General features: G+C 47.1%; 1 protein-coding gene across 2 annotated transcripts in view; it reads right to left on the bottom strand.

Annotated features, from left to right (window-relative positions):
- The window catches only part of col11a1a (collagen, type XI, alpha 1a), a 605254-nt gene that overhangs the window by 132984 nt on the left and 451930 nt on the right, over positions 1–20340 (bottom strand). For both annotated transcript variants that reach the window (XM_063064825.1, XM_063064824.1), the window contains 9 exons: positions 15638–15691; positions 14658–14765; positions 13530–13619; positions 13378–13431; positions 10951–11058; positions 8643–8750; positions 6249–6302; positions 4480–4533; positions 4053–4160 (listed from right to left, as the gene is read on the bottom strand). In XM_063064825.1, the coding sequence (XP_062920895.1) occupies positions 4053–4160; positions 4480–4533; positions 6249–6302; positions 8643–8750; positions 10951–11058; positions 13378–13431; positions 13530–13619; positions 14658–14765; positions 15638–15691 (738 nt within the window). The remainder of the gene's footprint in view (positions 1–4052; positions 4161–4479; positions 4534–6248; positions 6303–8642; positions 8751–10950; positions 11059–13377; positions 13432–13529; positions 13620–14657; positions 14766–15637; positions 15692–20340) is intronic.

Here is a 20340-nt window from a genome sequence, read left to right on the forward strand (position 1 = left end):
TTGCTTTTCACATTGTCTGTCAGAGATTTAGATAACATAATTGACGGTTTGGTGGCAAAGTTTGCGGATGATATGAAGATAGGTGGAGGGGTAGGTAGTGCTGAGGAAGCAACGCGATTGCAGCAGGATTTAGACAAATTGGAAGAAGGGGCAAAAAAGTGGCAGATGGAATATGGTGTTGGGAAATGTGTGATAATGCATTTTGGTAAAAAGGGACAATAGTGCAAACTATTTTCTAAATAGGAGAAGGCTCAAACTTCAGAGGTGCAGAGGGATTTGGGTCTCCTTCTTCAAGACTCCCGGAAGGTTAATTTACAGGTTGAGTCTGTGGTAAAGAAGGCAAATGCATTGTTAGCATTTATTTCTAGGGCCATATAACATAAAAGCAAGGAGATAATGCCGAGACTTTATAAGACACTAGTCAGGCCGCACTTGGAATATTATCAACAGTTTTAGGCCCTATATCTCAGAAAGATGTGTTGTCATTGGAGAGAATCCAGAGGAGGTTCATGAGGATGATTCTGGGATTGAAGAGGAGCATTTGGGCCTGTGCTCACTGGAATTTAGAGAATGGGTGGGAATCTCATTGCAACCTACCAAGTGTTTGAAGGACATATGGAAAAGGATCTTGGTGATTGTAGTGATGACTTGCAGCAGACTGAAAAGCTTGAGCATGTAGATATTAAGAAAGAGGATGTGCTGGAGCTTTTGGAAAGCATCAAGTTGGATAAATCGCCGGGACCAGATGAGATGTACCCCAGGCTACTGTGGGAGACGAGGGAGGAGATTGCTGAGCCTCTGGCAATGATCTTCGCAACGTCAATGTGGACGGCAGAAAATCCAGAGGATTGGAGGGTTGCGGATGTTGTTCCCTTATTCAAGAAGGGGAGTAAAGATAGCCCAGGAAATTATAGACCAGTGAGTCTTACTTCAGTGGTTGGTAAGTTGATGGAGAAGATCCTGAGTGACAGGATTTATGAACATTTGGAGAGGTATAATATGAGTAGGAATAGTTAGCATGGTTTTGTCAAGGGCAGGTCGTGCCTTACGAGCCTGATTGAATTTTTTGAGGATGTGACTAAACATATTGATGAAGGTAAAGCAATGGATGTAGTGTATATGGATTTCAGCAAGGCATTTAACAAAGTACCCCATGCCAAGCTTATTGAGAAAAAAAGGAGGCATGGGATCCAAGGGGACATTGCTTTGTGGATCCAGAACTGGCTCGCCCACAGAAGGCAAAGAGTGGTTGTAGACAGATCATATTCTGCTCGGTGACCAGTGGAGTGCCTCAGGGTTCTGTTCTGTAACCCTTACTCTTCATGATTTTTATAAATGACCTGGATGAGGAAGTGGAGGGATGGGTTAGTAAGTTTGCTGATGACACAAAAGTTGGGGGTGTAGTGGATAGTGTGGTGGGCTGTCAGAGGTTACAATGGGACATTGATAGGATACAAATCTGGGCTGAGAAGTGGTAGATGGAGTTCAATTGCGGAATTGAATTTAGGAGCTGAGAGGTAACGTTGCAGCTACTTTATGTAGGACCCTAGTCAGACCCCACTTGGAGTACTGTGCTCAGTTCTGGTCGCCTCACTACAGGAAGGATGTGGAAACCATAGAAAGGGTGCAGAGGAGATTTACAATGATGTTGCTGGATTGGGGAGCATGCCTTCTGAAAACAGGGTGAGTGAATTCGGCCTTTTCTCTTTGGAGCGACGGAGGGTGAGAGGTGACCTGATAGAGGTGTAAAAGATGATGAGAGGCATTGATCGTGCGGATAGTCAGGGCTGAAATGACTGCCACAAGAGCGCACAGGTTTAAGGTGCAGGGGAGAAAGAGAGAAGATGTCAGGGGTAAGTTTTTTTTACGCAGAGTGGTGAGTGCGTGGAATGGGCTGCTGGCAACAGTGGTGGAGGCAGATACAACAGGGTCTTTCAAGAGACTTTTAGATAGGTACATGGAGCTTCGAAAAATAGAGGGCTATGGGTAACCCTAGTAATTTCTAAGGTAGAGACATGTTCGGCACAATTTTGTGGGTTGAAGGGCCTGTATTGTGCTGTAGGTTTTTTATGGTTCTATGACATAGTCTCAAGATTCAGGGGAGTAGATTTAGGATGAAGATGAGGGGGGACTGCTTTTCCTAGAGAGTGGTGAATCTGTGGAATTCTTTGCCCAATGAAGCAGTGGAGGCTACCTCAGTAAATATACTTAAGATGAGGTTGGATAGATTTTTGCATAGTAAGGGAAGTAAAGTTTATTGGGAAAAAGCAATGTAGGTGGAGATGAGTCCTTGGCCAAATCAGCCATGATCTTATTAAATGGCGGAGCAGGCTCGACGGGCCGGATGGCCTACTCCTGCTCCTATATCTTCTGTTCTTACGACTAGATAGGGTAGATGTGGAGAAGATGTTTCCTATGGTGTGGGTAACCAGAACTAGATGGCATAGCCTCAAAGTTAAGGGGTAACCCTTTAGAACAGAAATAAGAGGGAATTTTATTAGCCAGAGAGTCCTAAATCTGTGGAATGCTCTGCCACAGACTGCAGTGGAGGCCAAGTCTGTGGGTATATTTAAGGCAGAGGTTGATCATTTCTTGATTGGTCAGGGCATCAAAGAATATGGTGATAAAGCAGGTGTATCCGGGATCAGCCATGGTGGAATGACAGAGCGGACTCGATGGGTTGAATGAACTAATTCTGTTCCTCTGTCTTATGGTCTTATAGTTAGTGTGCTTTTATGCACAGGAGATCGTTTTTAAGAAGGGTAACTAAGGTGATATGTGAAAGTGGGACAGTGGATGTTGTCTTTGAAAATCAGTAAGGTCATTGACAAGGTCATCCCTTGTTCTGCTAAATGTCAAAGAATACAGATGTATTTTCTGTAGTCGCTGGCAGATCTCCTCTGAAATTAACTCCTGGTTGCTCTAGACACTGATGACCAGGTATTGGAAGTGAAGCCTATCTCTGTAAAACTCATTCCACTGAGGCTCAGCCATAAAGGCAGTGGTTTATCCGAAGTGAAAACTATCACAATGAATCAGGATAATGTGCTTTCAAACAAAGTAAAGTTGCTCGGGGTATATGGGGTGTCAGGGAGGGGTGGCACCTCTGGTGGGGGAACATGTCGTGTCCTTTTCAGGGCGGTTAGTCCACCTTTGGTCCCCACCTGGCACTCAGCTCTCACCTGTGGCTCCCTGTAGCTGTTTGCATGCGACAGCGGCCACACCCCGGGCAACAGCTTCAACAAGCCGGCTAAACCAGGTGAGGGTAGCCGACGGGTCTCAAACCCTCGGTGTGATAGGGAGTTGTCTATCCCAGCATGTGAAGACAGACTCCGGTGGATTGAGCGGACGAGACCTATGGAAGATCCAATGGTCAAGAAGGTGGTCTCTGCAAGCGTTGTGGAACGTGTAGAGCAGGACAAGACACAGAAGATGTCCTGGTCATCTACTGCGCCTAGTCCCATCTCCAGCCGTCTCGACTCTTGTCTTGCCACTGGATCCAGATGGGAATTGGGAAGAGAGAGTGAGGCTGACGCTACGCAGCTCTCCCTCACTTAAATCCAAATCACGCGCTAGTCTCGACACCGTCATAATGGTGTCGAGGTCCTCATCGACGTCAACGATGGACGAACAACAACAAAGTTGCTCACTGTTCAAAATGACAAAGGCAACCGAAACTGTCATTAACCAGGGAGCCTGGCAGATTGGGAAGATACTGCAGAGAAAACATCACCAGCAAATGGGATTAGTTCAGGAGTACATGACAGCTGGAGGAATATTGGGCCAATGGGCCTCCTTTGATGAACAACAGTTTGGAGCTCAGGAAATGGACAACCAGAGCAATTTCTGGGTAATTCACTTCGGAATTTGGAGGAACACCTTTCTCTGGAGAGTGTTTCACTTTACACTTGAAACATTAACTGTTCATTTCTGCACAGAAGCTGCCTGACTTGCTGAGTGTTTCTGGTGAAGCATCTTGTGCTGGCTCCTGCATTAGCCTGAGTTTTTGTTGTTTTGTGCAGCAGTCGTTACAACAATGCAGTGCCACTCACTTGCAGACCAACTGGACCAGGAAGACCAGGGAATCCTCGTGATCCTTCATCACCTTTCTGCCCGAACATTCCCTGCTGGCCCCGAGGACCCGGCAATCCATCACCTCCCTGGAAAGAAAAGCTCCAGTCAGATTTTCTCTACTATCTGAGAAGCACCAATCAAAGTCATTCTAACCAGACAAGGAGCAATCAGATTTTATGTCCCAGACAAGCACTAGATTCAATCCACTGCTCGAGAAGAACAAATCAGATTCCACATTACCAGACAAGCATCGATCATATTCATTCTCCTACCAGACAAACACCAACCAGAATCACTCTGCTGACAGATCAAAGATTGGTAAGGCTAGGTTCATGGGGCTGAATGGCTTTCTGCCCTTCTGAGCTGCCTCCAGGCTAGAATTGCATTGATGATCCAATGACTTACAGCAGCTCCTGGTTGTCCAATGGGTCCTTGAAGCCCAGGCGGTCCCGGCGGTCCCTGAAAGGAAAGTTAGAGATGCATGACTTCTTCAGCCAATCACTAACAACCCTTATCATTGCCTAGTCCAATCAGTGACCAATCCCATACCTATCAGGCCCAGTGTCATCACCAGCTTGGATCAATCTTTTTCCCTGGCTAAATGGACCAAAATGTGTTTTTTCCCCTTGTCTGCATAGACCAATCAGTGCACTTTTCCCTGTCTGCACAGACCAATTCTCACAGCTACCAGGACAATTCCTCTTCCAAACCTGCTACTTGTAAAAATGTCATTCCCTTTTCTCAATTCCTGTGTCACCGCTGTATCTGCTCTCAGGATGAGGCTTTTCATTCCAGAACTAAGGAGATGTCCTCCTTCAAAAAAAAAAGGGGGGCTTCCCTTCTTCCACCATCAACATTATCTTCACCCCCATCTCTTTCATTTCACCCATGTCAGCCCTCACCTCATCCTCCCTACCACCCCACCAGTGTCTGCGTCCAGCACATAATTCTCTATAACTTCTGCCATCGTAAATGGGATCCAAGCACATCTTTTCCTCCCCCTGCCACTTTCTGTTTTCCACAGTGATCGCTCCCTATATGACTCCCTTGTCCATTCATCTCTCCCCACTGATCTCCCCCCAACACTTCACCTTGCAAGCAGAACAAGGGCTACATTTGCCCCTACACCTCCTCCCTCACTACCATTCCACGCTCCAAACAGGTGAGGTGACAGTTCACCTGTGAGTCTGTTGGGGTCGTCTACTATTATCCTGTGCTCCGAATGTGGCCTCCTGTATATCAGTCAGACCGACGTAGATTGGGAGAACACTTTGCCAAGGACCTGCACTACATCTGCCAGAATAAGCAGGATCTCCCAGTATCCACCCATTTTAATTCTATTCCTATTCCCATTCCCACTTTGATACACAAGTCCATGGCTTCCCTATCACTGTGATGAGGCCATACTCAGATTGGAGGAGCAACACCTTATATTCTGTCTGGGTAGCCTCCAACATGATGGCATGAACATCGATTTCTTGAACTTCCAGTGATGCATCCCCATTCACCATTCCACGTTTTCATTTCTCTCTCTCACCTTATCTGCTTACTTGCCCATTACACCCCCCCCCCGGTACTCTCTCCCCTTCCTTTTTTCCATGGTCTTGTCCTCTCCTATCAGATTTCCCTTTATCTCTTTCACCAAACAACCTCCCAGCTCTTTAATTCACCCTGCCCCCTCCCAGTTTCACCGATCACCTACAGCCTGGTATTTCTTCCTCCCCTCCGCCACCTTCTTATCCTGACTTATCTTTTTCTCCAGTGCTGATGAAGGGTCTCGGCCCAAAATGTTGACTGTATACTCTTTTCCATAGATGCTGCTTGGCTTGCTGACTTCCTCCAGCATTTTGTGTTGTGTTGCTTGGATTTTCAGCATCAACAGCTTTTCTCTTGTTTGTGCATGGACCAATCAGTGTTTTAACCCTGTGTGCATGGACCAATCAGCTTTATTCCCCATATGCATGGAGTAATTAGTGCTTTGCCCCTGTCTGTATGGACCAATCAGCTTTTAACTCCTGTCTGCATGGATGAATCAGTATCTTCCTATGTCTGTATGGTCCAATCGGTGTTTACGCCTCTCCGTATGGACCAATCAGCTCAGATATTGGAAGGAATAGAAGGGATAAACACAGTGCGCTGTCCTTCCTGGAACGCAGGAACCTTCAGGGACCCACCTGTTCACCTTTTGCTCCCTTGCCTCCTTTCTGGCCGGGTCCTCCAATCTCCCCCTGTGGACAGAGAGAGCAAAATCAGAACTCATCACATCCTTCTCCAGCTGATACTCGTCGGCTCGTTGGGTGAGGTGTGTCACTCCCCTTCATGACCCAATCACCTCCAACTTTGTGTCCATCGTACCATAGTACATCAACTGATCTACCCATGTCCACAAGAAACTACAGAGAGCTGTGGATGCAATTCAGCACATCACAGAAACCAGCCTCCCCTCCATGAACTCTGTCTACACTTCTCACTGCCTCAGTGAAGCAGCCGGCATGATCAAAGACCCCTCCCACCCCGGACATACTCTCTTCTTCCCTCTCCTATTGGGTAGAGATTACAAAAGCCTGAAAGCAGGTACCCCCAGACTCAAAGACATCTTCTACCCCCAGCCACTGTTATCAGACTATTGAACGGTCCTCTAATGCAATAAGACAGACTCTTGACCTCACGATCAACCTTGTTATGATCTTTCACCTTGTTGTCTACCTGCACTGCACGTGCTCTGTAACTGTAACATTTTATTCTGTATTCTGTCATTCGTCATAGTCATAGAAAAGTACAGCAGAGAAACAGGCCCTTCAGCCCATTTAGTCCATGCCAAAACAATTTAAACTGCTGACTCCCGTCGATCTGCACTGGGACCAGAGCCCTCCATATCGCTACTATCCGTGTACCTATCCAAACTTCTCTTAAACGTTGAAATTGAGTTTGCGTCCACCACTTGTGTTGACAGCTCATTCCAACCCTCACAGCCCTCTGAGTGAAGAAGTTTCTCCTCATGCCCCATAAAACATTTGACTTATCACCCTTAACCCATGACCTCTGGTTGTAGTCCCATCTAACATCAATGGGGGAAAAACCTGCTTGTATTCACCAGATCTATACCCCTCATCATTTTGTATACCAATAGTTTTACCTTGTTCTACCTCAATGCACTGTGCAAATGGGAGAATGGATCAGCTCATGATAAACTGGCGGAGCAGACTCGATGGGCCGAATGGCTGACTTCTGCTCCTTTGTCTTATGGTCTATGGTCTTATGGTAATGTGCTGCTCTGTATGAACAAGGCATGATTTTCACTGTATCTCAGTACATGCGACAATAATAAACCAATTCCAAGGCATTCTGTGATTGTGGGTGTCAGGGTGGGGGTGTCACTAACACTCTCTGTGTCCATGGGGGTTCAGGGTGGGGGAGAGTTACCCCCCCCACACTGTGTCCATGGAGGTTTGGGGTGGCATGGGGCACCCCCACATTCTCTATGGGGGTTCAGAGTGGGGTGATAACCCCACATTCTGTGTCCACGGGGGTTCAGGATGGGGTGTGTCACCTCCACATTTTGTGTCTGTGGGGGTTCAGGTTTGGGTTGTCTCCCCCATAGGTATTGCCTGGCCTGCTGAGTTCCTCCAGCATTTTGTGCGTGTTGCTTGTCTTGTTCCTTTGTGATTTTACATACCTCCATTCGGTCTAAAGTCTAGCTGTTCAGACCAAGAATGGTTGAAAGCATGTAGCTGTTCTTGCCAAGGTAGAGTGGGGATTCAGACTTCTGTACCTTGCAGCTCACCCCCAATCTGCGATGTTAAAAGGAATATCCCGGACAAAACACCAAACAGGAAAAGTCACTACCCACACTGCAAACTGCCACTTCCAAAAGCTAACTTCTGGAAAATGGTAAGGGCTATTTGACCATAAACAATGCCATCTTAAAACTTCTTTCCTTCACTTTTTAATCTGATCAACCATTCTAGTTACCCACCCCCACACCGTTCTATCGAGTACCCCAGTCACTGCACTGCAAAGACTTTAAACCACTGTTTGTAATGCTGTTTGCTGGTATTTGTGGACATTTTATTTCACATCCATATTTTAATTCTAACTTTACTTTTATATCATTCTTTATTCTTTAAAAATGTTGAATGTTATTTAATGTGTTGCAAGTCACACCCTGACTGATACACTATAGTAAATTCCTAATGCATCTATATTTGGTGAATAAAGTTGATCCTTGATCTGTGATGTGGTCCTAGCCTTCCTATCCTCCTCCAATTACTCAGTTCCTCGAGCCCTGGCAACATTTCATAAGTCTCCTGATTGGACACTCCCCACAAATCAATTCAACACTGCCTCAATGCTGGCATATCCTTTCTTAGATAATGATACTAGAGTGGTCTAGGTGCAGCCTCTCCAGAGTGTGAGATAACTGTTGACAATCGATCCCAGTTTCCCAAATCAAACTTCCAGGTAATGAGGACCAAAGGACAAGAGGTGGTGTCCTCTGGGGTGTGCAGAGAAGGGATGTAGCACAGGCAATGAGCGATTGGAGAAACAGGTGAAAGATGAAGACTCACCTTGTCACCATCTTCTCCTGGAGGTCCCTGTGGACCTGCAGGTCCTGGCAACCCCACGGGTCCCTGAACTCCATCTCGACCGGCTGGTCCCGGTGGTCCTCTCTCCCCCTGTAAGGTGACAGAAAGGTCAGCTCACAGGGGTCACACACACACACACACACACACACACACACACACACACACGCGCGCACAGCAGAGTTAAGGGAGTGAGCCTTTGTGATTGACTTAAGTTGATGGTTTTGTAGCCAGGTTTGCAGACGATATGAAGATAGGTAGAATGGCAAGTAGTGTTGAGGAAGGAGGGACTCTGCAGGACTTGAACAGATTTGGAGAATGGGCAAAGAAGTGGCAAATGGAATATAGAGCATGGAGGTGTATGGTCATGCACTGTGTAGAAGAAATAGAGGTATAGATTATTTTCTAAATGGGGAGAAAATTCAGAAATCAGAGGTACAAAAGGACTACTGAGTCCTTTTGCAGGATTCCTTAAAGGTTAACTTGCAGGTTGAGTCGGTGGAAAAGAAGGCAAATGCAATGTTAGCATTTATTTTGAGAGGGCTAGAATATAAAAACAAGGAAGTAATGCTGAGGCATTACAAGGGATTGGTCAGACCACACCGGGAGTATTGTGAGCAGTTTTCAGCCCCTTGTACTGGCATTGAAAGGGTCCAGAGGAGGTTCACAAGAACGATTCTGGGAATGAGAGCGTTAACAATGAGGAGTGTGATGACTCTGGGCCTGTACCTGCTGAAATTTAGAAGAATGAGGGGTGATCTCATTGAAACCTATCGAATATTCAAGGCCTAGAGGGGAAGTGGAGAGGATGTCTCCTGCAGGGGGGGAGTACAAGAGGGTACAGCCTCAGAACAGAAGGACATCCTTTTAGGACAGAGATGAGGAGGAATTTCTTTAGCCAGATGGCTGAGGAAGCCAAATCATTGGATATATTTAAAGCAGAGGTTGATGTGTTCCTGATTAGTAATGAGTCAAAGGTTACAGGGAGAAGGTAGGAAAGTGGGTTTGAGAGGATTAATAAATTAGCTATGATGGAATAAACAGAATGCTTAATTCTGCTCCTATGTCTCATGGTTTTATGGACAAAATGTGCACTGAGTCTTCCCACAAAACAAAGGCAATTCTTTTGTCAGTGCTTCAGGAAGACAGAACTGGCAGAAATTCTACCGACTGTACCTGGCACAGGGTGGGAGAGGGAGAGTTAGGTCCGTTCCACAATAATATACTAACACAGTGGGATAACAGGTAGAGCCACTGCCTCACGATCCCTAGCGGCCCAGGTTCGATCACAACCTCCGGCTGGGTGGATTTTGTACATTCTCCTTGTGACCATGAGGGTTTCCGCCAGGTGCTCTGGCTCCCTTCCACCCCCCAAAGATGTACGAATTGGTGGGTTAATTGTGAGCTGGTAGAGACTCAATAGGTAGAGTGGCTGCCTGTGTTGTAAGGAGGTATCAGAGTATGTGGGAAGGAACAAGAGTGACTTGATCAGGCATGAAGGTTTGGTTTTGTGGAAGGTACCAGAACTGAGCAGAATCGACATCGGCAGAGATTCACCAGGTTGAGGTGCAGAGGTTGGGATTCGAGAGCTACTCAAAAGGCAAATTAGACACAGAACTAGGCTGAGTGTGGAAAATCCAACTGGAATGCAGCAGAATCTTCTCATTCTCAATGGAGAGGTGATAATAGTTCACAATCCCATCACTCAGAAAGATTGAGGTTCAGTGTCTGCTTTACTGCTGTTCCCCATTCCCGATCACAGAGCCCTGTTCCCCATCCCCATTAAAATCACAGAGCCCTGATCTCCATCCCCATTAAATTCACAGGGTCCTGTTCCCCAATCCCATTAAATTCACAGTCCCATTCCCCAATCCCATTAAATTCTCAGGGCTCTGTTCCCCATTCCCATTTAATTCACAGGGCCCTGTTCCCCATCTCATTAAATTCACAGCCCTGATCGCTATCCCCATTAAATTCTCAGGGTCCTGTTCCCCAATCCCATTAAATTCATAGTGCCCTGTTTCCCATCCCCATTCAATTCACAGGGTCCTGTTCCCCATCCTCATTAAATTCACGGAGCCCTGTTCCCCAATCCCACTAAATTTTCAGGGCTCCATTCCCTGATCCCGTTAAACTCATGGGCCACCTGCCCCGATTCCATTAAATTCCTTGAGGGAAAGTTGATTGACACAAGGAGTGGGAGAAGCGATTCCCATTCCTGCGGCAGAATCATCTGTCTGATATCACTCTAGTTCTGTGTGACGATGATTCCTCATGCAAAGGAATACGTTACCGGAGCTCCTTTCTCTCCAGCAGGGCCGAGTCCACCTTGTGGTCCAGGTCGACCAGGGAGACCAATAGGTCCACCAGGTCCAGCTGATCCCCGTTGACCAGGAGAGCCCTAGGAACAGAGAGCAGCCATCAATACGAGCACCCAGAGACACGCTCAATGGATAAGACACAACATGCCCAACCCAACTAGCTGCAGCCCAAGACAACATAACTTACCCAACCCAACACAACACAACCAACTCCATGCACCCAAACACAACCAACTCAAACCTCAACATAAGGAAATACAACCCACCCAACCCCTGCACTTCCCTCTGAAACAACCCAATCTCATCCAACCCCACACACTCCAACCCAACCTAACACCAAAAATACATACCAAGCCCAAACCCATCCAACTACATGCACCCTAATCCAACCTCCCTACACAAGAAAACAGCACACACAACCCAATACACCCTCCAAAATAATCCAATCCCATCCAACCATACACAGCCATCCAATTCAACTCAGCCTATATAATTCTACATACCCCAACCCCGAACACAATAACCCAATCCAATTCTACCTACACAAAACAACTCTACCCAACACACTGCAAAACAACACAACCCCACCTAGCCCAACACACACCAACCCAACCCAAACTAATCTAGCACAACCAACACATCCCATCCAACATAGTGTATGTCATCTAACCCAACAAAATGCAATCCAACCCAGAACACCCATCCAATCTTACACAGCCCTTCAATTCAACACTGTTTGGAAGCATGGTAGCATAAGGGTAAGTGTAATTTTATTACAGTTCCAGCCTCCTACATTTCAAAGTCATACGGATTAATTGGGCACATGGCTATAACTGGGTGGTGCTGGTTCATCCAGCCCAGCATAACCCTCTAAACCAACACACTCTAAATCCGATACAATCTAGTCCACACTATCTAATCCAACCCAATCCCATCCAACCCCACGTACCTAACCTAAAGCAATCCAATCCGACCCAGCACATTCCATGCAGTCCAACAATCCCCCAAAAACCAACATACTAATTCCAACACAATCCAGTACAATCCAGCACATCCCATACAACCAAAACACACCCCAACCCAACATGCTCAACCCACCACAATCCAACCTAACCCCATACAACCCAGCCCAACACACCCATCCAGCCTCACACATGCCAATACCCCAACACAAAATAACACAACTCACCAATTGGAATACACCTTTCAAAACCAAACCAACCAAATCCCATCCAACCCAACGCAAACCAACTCATCCCCAAACATCCCAATCCAACCCAACACACCCCACTAAACCAGTCCAACCCAGCTTACCTTATGCAACCCAACTCAGAACATCCCATCCAAACCAATCTACCACACCCCATCCAGCCTCACACACCTTGCCCCCCAACCCCTCACTAACCCCCAACATGGTTTGGAAGCACGATAGCATAGTGGTTACTATAATGTTATTACAGCTTTTAGGAAGGATATACTGACATTGGAGAGGCTTCAGAGAAGATTCACAAGAATGATTCCAGGAATGAAAGGGTTACTGTATGAGGAATGTCTGGCAGCTCTTGGGCTGTATTCCCTGGAGGTCAGGAGAATGAGGGGGGGATCTCAAAGAAACATTCCGCATGTTAAAAGGCTTGAACAGATTAGATATGGCAAAGTTATTTCCTATGGTAGGGGATTCTAGGACAAGAGGGCATGACTTCAGGATTGAAGGACGTCCACTTAGAACAGAGATGCGGAGAAATTACTTTAGTCAGAGGGTGGTAAACCTGTGGAATTTGTTGCCACGAACGGCTGTGGAGGCCAAGTTACTGGGTGCATTTAAGGCAGAGATAAATAAGTTCTTGATTAGCCATGACATCAAAGGGTATGGGGCGAAGGCAGGGGACTGGGGATGACTGGAAGAATTGGATCAGCCCCTGATTGATATCTTATGGTATCATGGAACATCACATCCCCAGTTCCCCAGCCCACACAGCTCACCGAATATCACCTACAATGTTTAACCGATCCACTCCAACCCACACAACTCACCAAACATCATACACTCAGTTCAACAGATCCATCCCAACACATCCAATTGGCACTGCTCACCCATCCCTAGATGCTCGACTTACTGCAATGAAACCCATCATAACCAGTGCAGTAGAACATGAATATAAAGTGAATGGATGATACACAAAAGGAGGACATGTAGTATCTATAAGCATCAAGGTTGGCCCAACATGATGGAAGAATGACCTGACCAGTGCAGTTCTTCTGTATGTTCTATGTTCACATCTTTCCTGTCCTGCCTTGGCCAATATCCCCACCCAGGAGAACACCCACTTCCGCAGCTCTGGTCAATTGATAGTGAAGATCCCAGTCAGTGATGACTCGTGGTGGGGACTAGTACTCACCACTGGCCCAACTGGTCCCATTGGGCCCTCAGCTCCTTTCAGTCCAGCTGGACCCTGCAGGAGGAGAGAGCACAGATAAAGTTTGCTCACGCTGGGATCACAAAGATATTTTTAACAGACCAGGCACTCCTGAGTGAATGGGTCTGACTCACCGTGCCTCCGGGAAGCCCTCGCTGCCCAGGGAAACCTTGTAATCCAGGAGGACCATCTTTTCCAGCAATCCCACTGGGTCCAGGATCACCCTGAGGTGAAAGTGAAGGCAAACAAACATTCAAATGATCAGGGCATCGAACTTTGGGAACTATGCCTCACCCCAAGACACTGCCTTACTAGGATGAACCTCCAGCTGACCACCACCCCCCCACACCGGGACCCTCTCTCATGACCTTCCCACCACCAGAAACTTCCCCAATCACTAGGACCCCATGCCCTGTACCAGGACCCTCCTGCACTGAAACTGGAGATTCAGTGTCAACATCCTTTGGGAGTGGAGAATTACAGAGATTCCAGATTCCCCTTTCTCTGTGACAAGCAAGTCCATACACACCTCAGTTTTAAATGTCCACCCCCTAATTATGTAACTGCACCTCCTCGTTTGAGATCTCCCAGCATCTCCACATCTTCTTATTTTGTCTCCTTGGTCTGAGATCTTTCTGCTAAATACCCACAATTCCACAATTATTTCAAAATATCCTGCACCTTCAGATACTTGCTGTCACCCTGAGAATCTTCTCCCTATCCTCCCAGGAACCTGCCCACAATGCCAGGGAATCTCCTTCCTCAGGAATTTCCCCCCGCCCCATAGACCTGGGAATCTCCTCCCTCAGGATTCCCCCCACCCCGCCATAGACCTGGGAATCTCCTCCCTCAAGAATTTCCGCACCCTGCCATAGACCTGGGAATCTCCTTCCACAGGAATTCCCCCACCCCCCCACCATAGACCTGGGAATTCTCCTCACCCAAGGCCCGGGGTCTCTGCTTGAACTCTCCACAACTTCATCCAATTCTCATCATCAAGTCACAATTACCTGGGCCTAGTCCCTCTCCTCAAAGCCCGGAACTAGAGTTGACAGCAGGCTGGGTCTCTGCTTGAACTCTCCCCAACTCCATACAATTCCCACCATCTAGTCACAATTACCTGGGCCTAGTCCCTCTCCTCAAAGCCTGGAACTAGAGTTGACAGCAGGCTGGTGCCTGGACTCCTGGTGGCCCAACACTGCTGAGAGAGGATGGGGCAGGGTCCCATCCTGGACAAGAATGGGGATTCCAATCACACTCACCTTGGCTCCTTCCTTCCCTGCAGCTCCTGGCAGCCCTTGTTCTCCTGGAGGGCCAGGGGGACCAGGATGTCCCCTCTCACCCATGGGACCAGTCTCTCCCGTGGGTCCCTGTGAGATGAGCAGGGAACAGTCAGACAAGCATCATCAGATCCTGGCCAGTGACACATTGCAGAGATCCATCTGGGAAATGTTCAGGGAATGCTGTGGACCTGTGGGAACGGGATCTTGAGGCAGGTTCTGGTCACTGGGAATGGTGGGGTGATAGTCAGCATGGAAAAGCTGAGCCAACCAGCCTGTTCCCAGGGTTGGTAACACCTTTCTCTGCAAGGCCAGATCCGCATTACCACATAGTGTAGGATTGGATACCGGTAAGGAGCCGAGAGATAATGGGGAAAACCGGAGCGAAAGTGTATCCATCGTGTAGGGATCGGATACTGGGAAAATCGGAATGAAAGTGTATCCATAGTGTAGGGATCAAATACTGGTAAGGAGCTGAGAGATGATGGGGAAAATCGGAACGAAAGTGTATCCTTAGCGTAGGGACCAGATACTGGTAAGGAGCCGAGAGATGATGGGGAAAATCGGAATGAAAGCGTATCCATTGTGTAGGGATCAGATACTGGGAAAATCGGAACCAAAGTGTATCCATAGTGTAGGGATCGAATACTGGTAAGGAGCCAAGAGAAGATGGGGAAAATCGGAACAAAAGCGTATCCAAGATGCTTGATACAGATCACTTGTCCCTTCTTCCAGTGGGATCCAACACCACTCTACACATGGTTACATAACCACACAATCCCTGACACACAAAACTCTGCATTGATACTCCCACACTGAGCACAGACACTCCCACAGACGCATTTCCACAATCACACATGGATTCTCTCACATACTGAGCACAAATTCTTTCACACAATCCTGCAAATTCCAACAACCATATAAACACACCCACACACATCCCACAAAGGTCAGGGACGCACCTGGGGTCCCACAACACCTCCTGGACCTGGTGGGCCAGTCTTCCCTTGGAAACCCTGAGGAAAGAAATAACAAAGATCACTGATGTTCAAAGGTCAACAAGTCCCAAAACGTAAGTGGGTCAGAGACACCGCAATTGTATACAATGTGATGTCAACAGGCACTGACACTGGGGATGCCTTTGTCAATGCATAACACCAGGGTACAGTACAGGTGGGGACAGGGTTGTCAACATATAACACTGGGGACAGATTTGTCAAGGAGGGCTCTGTCACTGTATAACACTGGGGTGAAATACCGGTGGGGACGGGTGTTTTACTGTATAATACCAGAGAAAATTACCTAGTGAGGATGTGTCTGTCGTTGTAAAACTCCAGGGTACATTACTGATGGGGATGGGTCTGTCACTATATAACACTGGGATGCAGAACTGGTGGGGATGTCTGTCATGGTAAAACAGGGACAGTACCATTGGGAATGGATCTCTCTCTGTATACACTGGGTTACGGTACCAGTGGGGAAGGGTCTGTCACTGTATAGCACTGGGGTACGGTACTGGTGGGGACGGTTCTGTCACTGTATAACACCGGGATACAATACCGGTGAGGATGGGTCTGTCACTGCACAACACTGGGGTACAGTACCAGTGGGGATGGGTCTGTCGCTGTGTGACACAGGGGTACAGTACCGGTGGGGACGGGTCTGTCACTGTATAACATAGAAACATGGAAACATAGAAAATAGGTGCAGGAGTAGGCCATTCGGCCCTTCGAGCCTGCACCGCCATTTATTATGATCATGGCTGATCATCCAACTCAGAACCCAGCCTTCCCTCCATACCCCCTGACCCCTGTAGCCACAAGGGCCATATCTAACTCCCTCTTAAACATAGCCAATGAACTGGCCTCAACAGTTTGCTGTGGCAGAGAATTCCACAGATTCACCACTCGCTGTGTGAAGAAGTTTTTCCTAATCTCGGTCCTAAAAGGCTTCCCCTCTATCCTCAAACTGTGACCCCTCGTTCTGGACCTCCCCAACATCGGGAACAATCTTCCCGCATCTAGCCTGTCCAATCCCTTTAGGATCTTATACGTTTCAATCAGATTCCCCCTCAATCTTCTAAATTCCAACGAGTACAAGCCCAGTTCATCCAGTCTTTCTTCATATGAAAGTCCTGCCATCCCAGGAATCAATCTGGTGAACCTTCTTTGTACTCCCTCTATGGCAAAGATGTCTTTCCTCAGATTAGGGGACCAAAACTGCACACAATACTCCAGGTGTGGTCTCACCAAGGCCTTGTACAACTGCAGTAGTACCTCCCTGCTCCTGTACTCGAATCCTCTCGCTATAAATGCCAGCATACCGTTCGCCTTTTTCACCGCCTGCTGTACCTACATGCCCACTTTCAATGACTGGTGTATAATGACACCGGGGTACACTATACTACCGGTAGGGATGGGTCTGTCTGTGTGACACCGGGGTACGGTACCGGTGGGGACGGGTCTGTCACTGTATAACACCGGGGTACAGTACCGGTGGGGATGGGTCTGCCACTGTATAACACCGGGGTACAGTACCGGTGGGGATGGGTCTGTCACTGTATAACACCGGGGTACGGCACCGGTGGGGATGGGTCTGTCACTGTATAACACCGGGGTACGGTACCGGTGGGGCTGGACCATCACTCTATAACCCTGTGGAACTGTACAGATGAGGATGGCTCTATTGCTGTGGAACACTAGGTTACCGTACTGCAGGGGACAGATCTCCAGTTGCTCTGTTCAAACAAAAGCTCTGTGTTGTGTGGCCACCAAAGCTGTAGCCTGAATTCTACGTGTGGTCAAAATACCGTTTTCTACAGCTGGTTACCTAGATGTTCCTGTCACTCCCAAACAGCTATTGTTTTGCACACTAGGAGGTCCCTTTCACTCTCAGACAGCTGTGAACTTGCACACTAGGAGTTCCTTGTCACTCTCAGACGGCTGTGGACTTCAACACAAACAGGTCACTGACACTCTCAGACAGGTGTGTACTTGCACATTAGGAAGTTCCGGTCACTCTCAGAGATCTGTAATCTTGCACACTAGGAGGTCCCTTTCACTCTCAGGAGTGGTGAATTTTCACACTGAGATTCCTGTCACTCCCAGAAAGCTATTGATCTGCACACTAGGAAGTGCCTGTCACTCTCACAGAGCGGTGTTTGTGCACAGAAGCAGCATCCTGTCACTCTCAGAGAGTTGTAGATATACACACTAGGATGTTTCTGTCAAGCTATGAACTGAAGATTAGCATATAAGAGGTAACACACATCAAAGTTGCTGGTGAACGCAGCAGGCCAGGCAGCATCTATAGGAAGAGGCGCAGTCGACGTTTCAGGCCGAGACCCCGAAGGGTCTCGGCCTGAAACGTCGACTGCGCCTCTTCCTATAGATGCTGCCTGGCCTGCTGCGTTCACCAGCAACTTTGATGTGTGTTGCTTGAATTTCCAGCATCTGCAGAATTCCTGTTGTTAGCATATAAGAGGTTCTTGTCACTCTCAGAGAGACAAGAAGACCATAAGATGTAGGAGCAGAAGTAGGCCATTCAGCCCATCGAGTCTGCTCCGCCATTCAATCATGGGCTGATTCAACTCCTCCAGTCATCCCCACTCCCCTGCCTTCACCCCATAACCTTTGATGTCCTGGCTAATCAAGAACCTGTCTATCTCTCCCTTAGATACACCCAATGACTTGGCCTCCACAGCTGCTCATGGCAACAAAGTCCACAGATCTACCACCCTCTGACTAAAGTAATTTCTCCACATCTCAATTCTAAAAGGACGTCCTTCAATCCTGAAGTCGTGCCCTCTTGTCTTAGACTCCCCTACCATGGGAAATAACTTTGTCATATCTAATCTGTTCAGGCCTTTTAACATTCAGAATGTTTCTATGAAATCCCCCCTCATTCTCCTGAACTCCAGGGAATACAGTCCAAGAGCTGCCAGATGTTCCTCATACAGTAACCCTTTCATTCCTGGAATCATTCTTGTGAATCTTCTCTGAACCCTCTCCAATGTCAGTATATCCCTTCTGAAATAAGGAGCCCAAATCTGCACACAATACTCCAAGTGTGGTCTCACGAGTGCCTTATAGAGCCTCAACATCACATCCCTGCTCTTATATTCTATACCTCTAGAAATGAATGCCAACATTGCATTCGCCTTCTTCACAACCGACTCAACCTGGAGGTTAACCTTTAGGGTATCTTGCACAACCACTCCCAAGTCCCTTTGCATCTCTGCATTTTGAATTCTCTCCCCATCTAAATAATAGTCTGTATATTTATTTCTTCCACCAAAGTGCATGACCAAACACTTTCTAACATTGTATTTCATTTGTCTCTTCTTTGCCCATTCTCCTAAACTAGCTAAGTCTCTCTGCAGGCTCTCTGTTTCCTCAACACTACCCGCTTCTGCACCTATCTTTGTATGATTGGCAAATTTAACCACAAATCCATTAATACCATAGTCCAAATCATTGACATACATCGTAAAAAGCAGCGGTCCCAACACCGACCCCTGTGGAACTCCATTGGTAACTGGCAGCCAGCCAGAATAGGATCTGTTTATTCTCACTGTCTGTTTTCTGCTGACCAGTTAATGCTCCACTCACGCTAGTAACTCGTCTGTAATTCCATGGGCTCTTATCTTGCTAAGCAGTCTCATGTGTGGAACCTTGTCAAAGGCCTTCAGAAAATCCAAGTACACCATGTCTACTACATCTCCTTTGTCTATGCTGCTTGTAATTTCCTGAAAGAATTGCAGTAGGATTTCAGGAAACCATACTGACGTTGGCCTATGTTGTCATGTGCCTCCAGGTACTCTGTAATATCATCCCCAACAATCTATTCCAGCAACTTCCCAACCACTGATGTCAGGCTAACAGGTCTATAGTTTCCTTTCTGCTGCCTCCTACCCTTCTTAAATAGTGGAGTAACATTTGCAATTTTCCAGTCATCCAGTGCAATGCCAGAATCTATCGATTCTTGAATGATTATCATTAATGCCTCCGCAATCTCTTCAGCTACTTCCTTCAGAACCTGAGGGTGCATTCCATCTGGTCCAGGAGATTTATCCACCCTCAGACCATTAAGCTTCCTGAGCACCTTCTCAGTTGTAATTTTCACTGCACAAACTTCACTTCCCTGACACTCCTGAATGTGCGGTCTACTGTAGATGTCTTCCAATGTGAAGACTGATGCAAAATACGTATTCAGTTCCTATGCCATCTCTGCATCTCTGATTACAATTATCTCCAGCGTCATTTTGTATTGGTCCTGTATCTACCCGCGACTCTCTTTTACCCTTTATATACTTAAAAAAGCTTTTAGTACCTTCTTTGATATTCATCGCCAGCTTCCTCTCATAATTCATCTTTTCCTTCCAAATGACCTTCTCCGTTTCCTTCTGCAAGTTCTTAAAAGCTCCCCAATCCTCTATCTTCCCACTAACTCTGGCTTCCTAGTATGCCTTCTCTTTTGCTTTTACTTTGGCTCTGACTTCACTTGTCACGGTAGTGTTCTTCTTCACTTCGAAAATTTCTTCTTATTAGGGATATATCTGTCTTGCACTTCGCTCATTTTTCACAGAAACTCCAGCCATTGCTGCTCTGCTGCCTTTCCTGCAAATGTCCCTTTCCAGTCAACTTCGGCCAGTTCTCCTCTCATT

The sequence above is a fragment of the Mobula hypostoma genome, chromosome 12 (assembly GCF_963921235.1).
Source record: "Mobula hypostoma chromosome 12, sMobHyp1.1, whole genome shotgun sequence".
Classification (NCBI taxonomy): Eukaryota; Metazoa; Chordata; class Chondrichthyes; order Myliobatiformes; family Myliobatidae; genus Mobula; species Mobula hypostoma.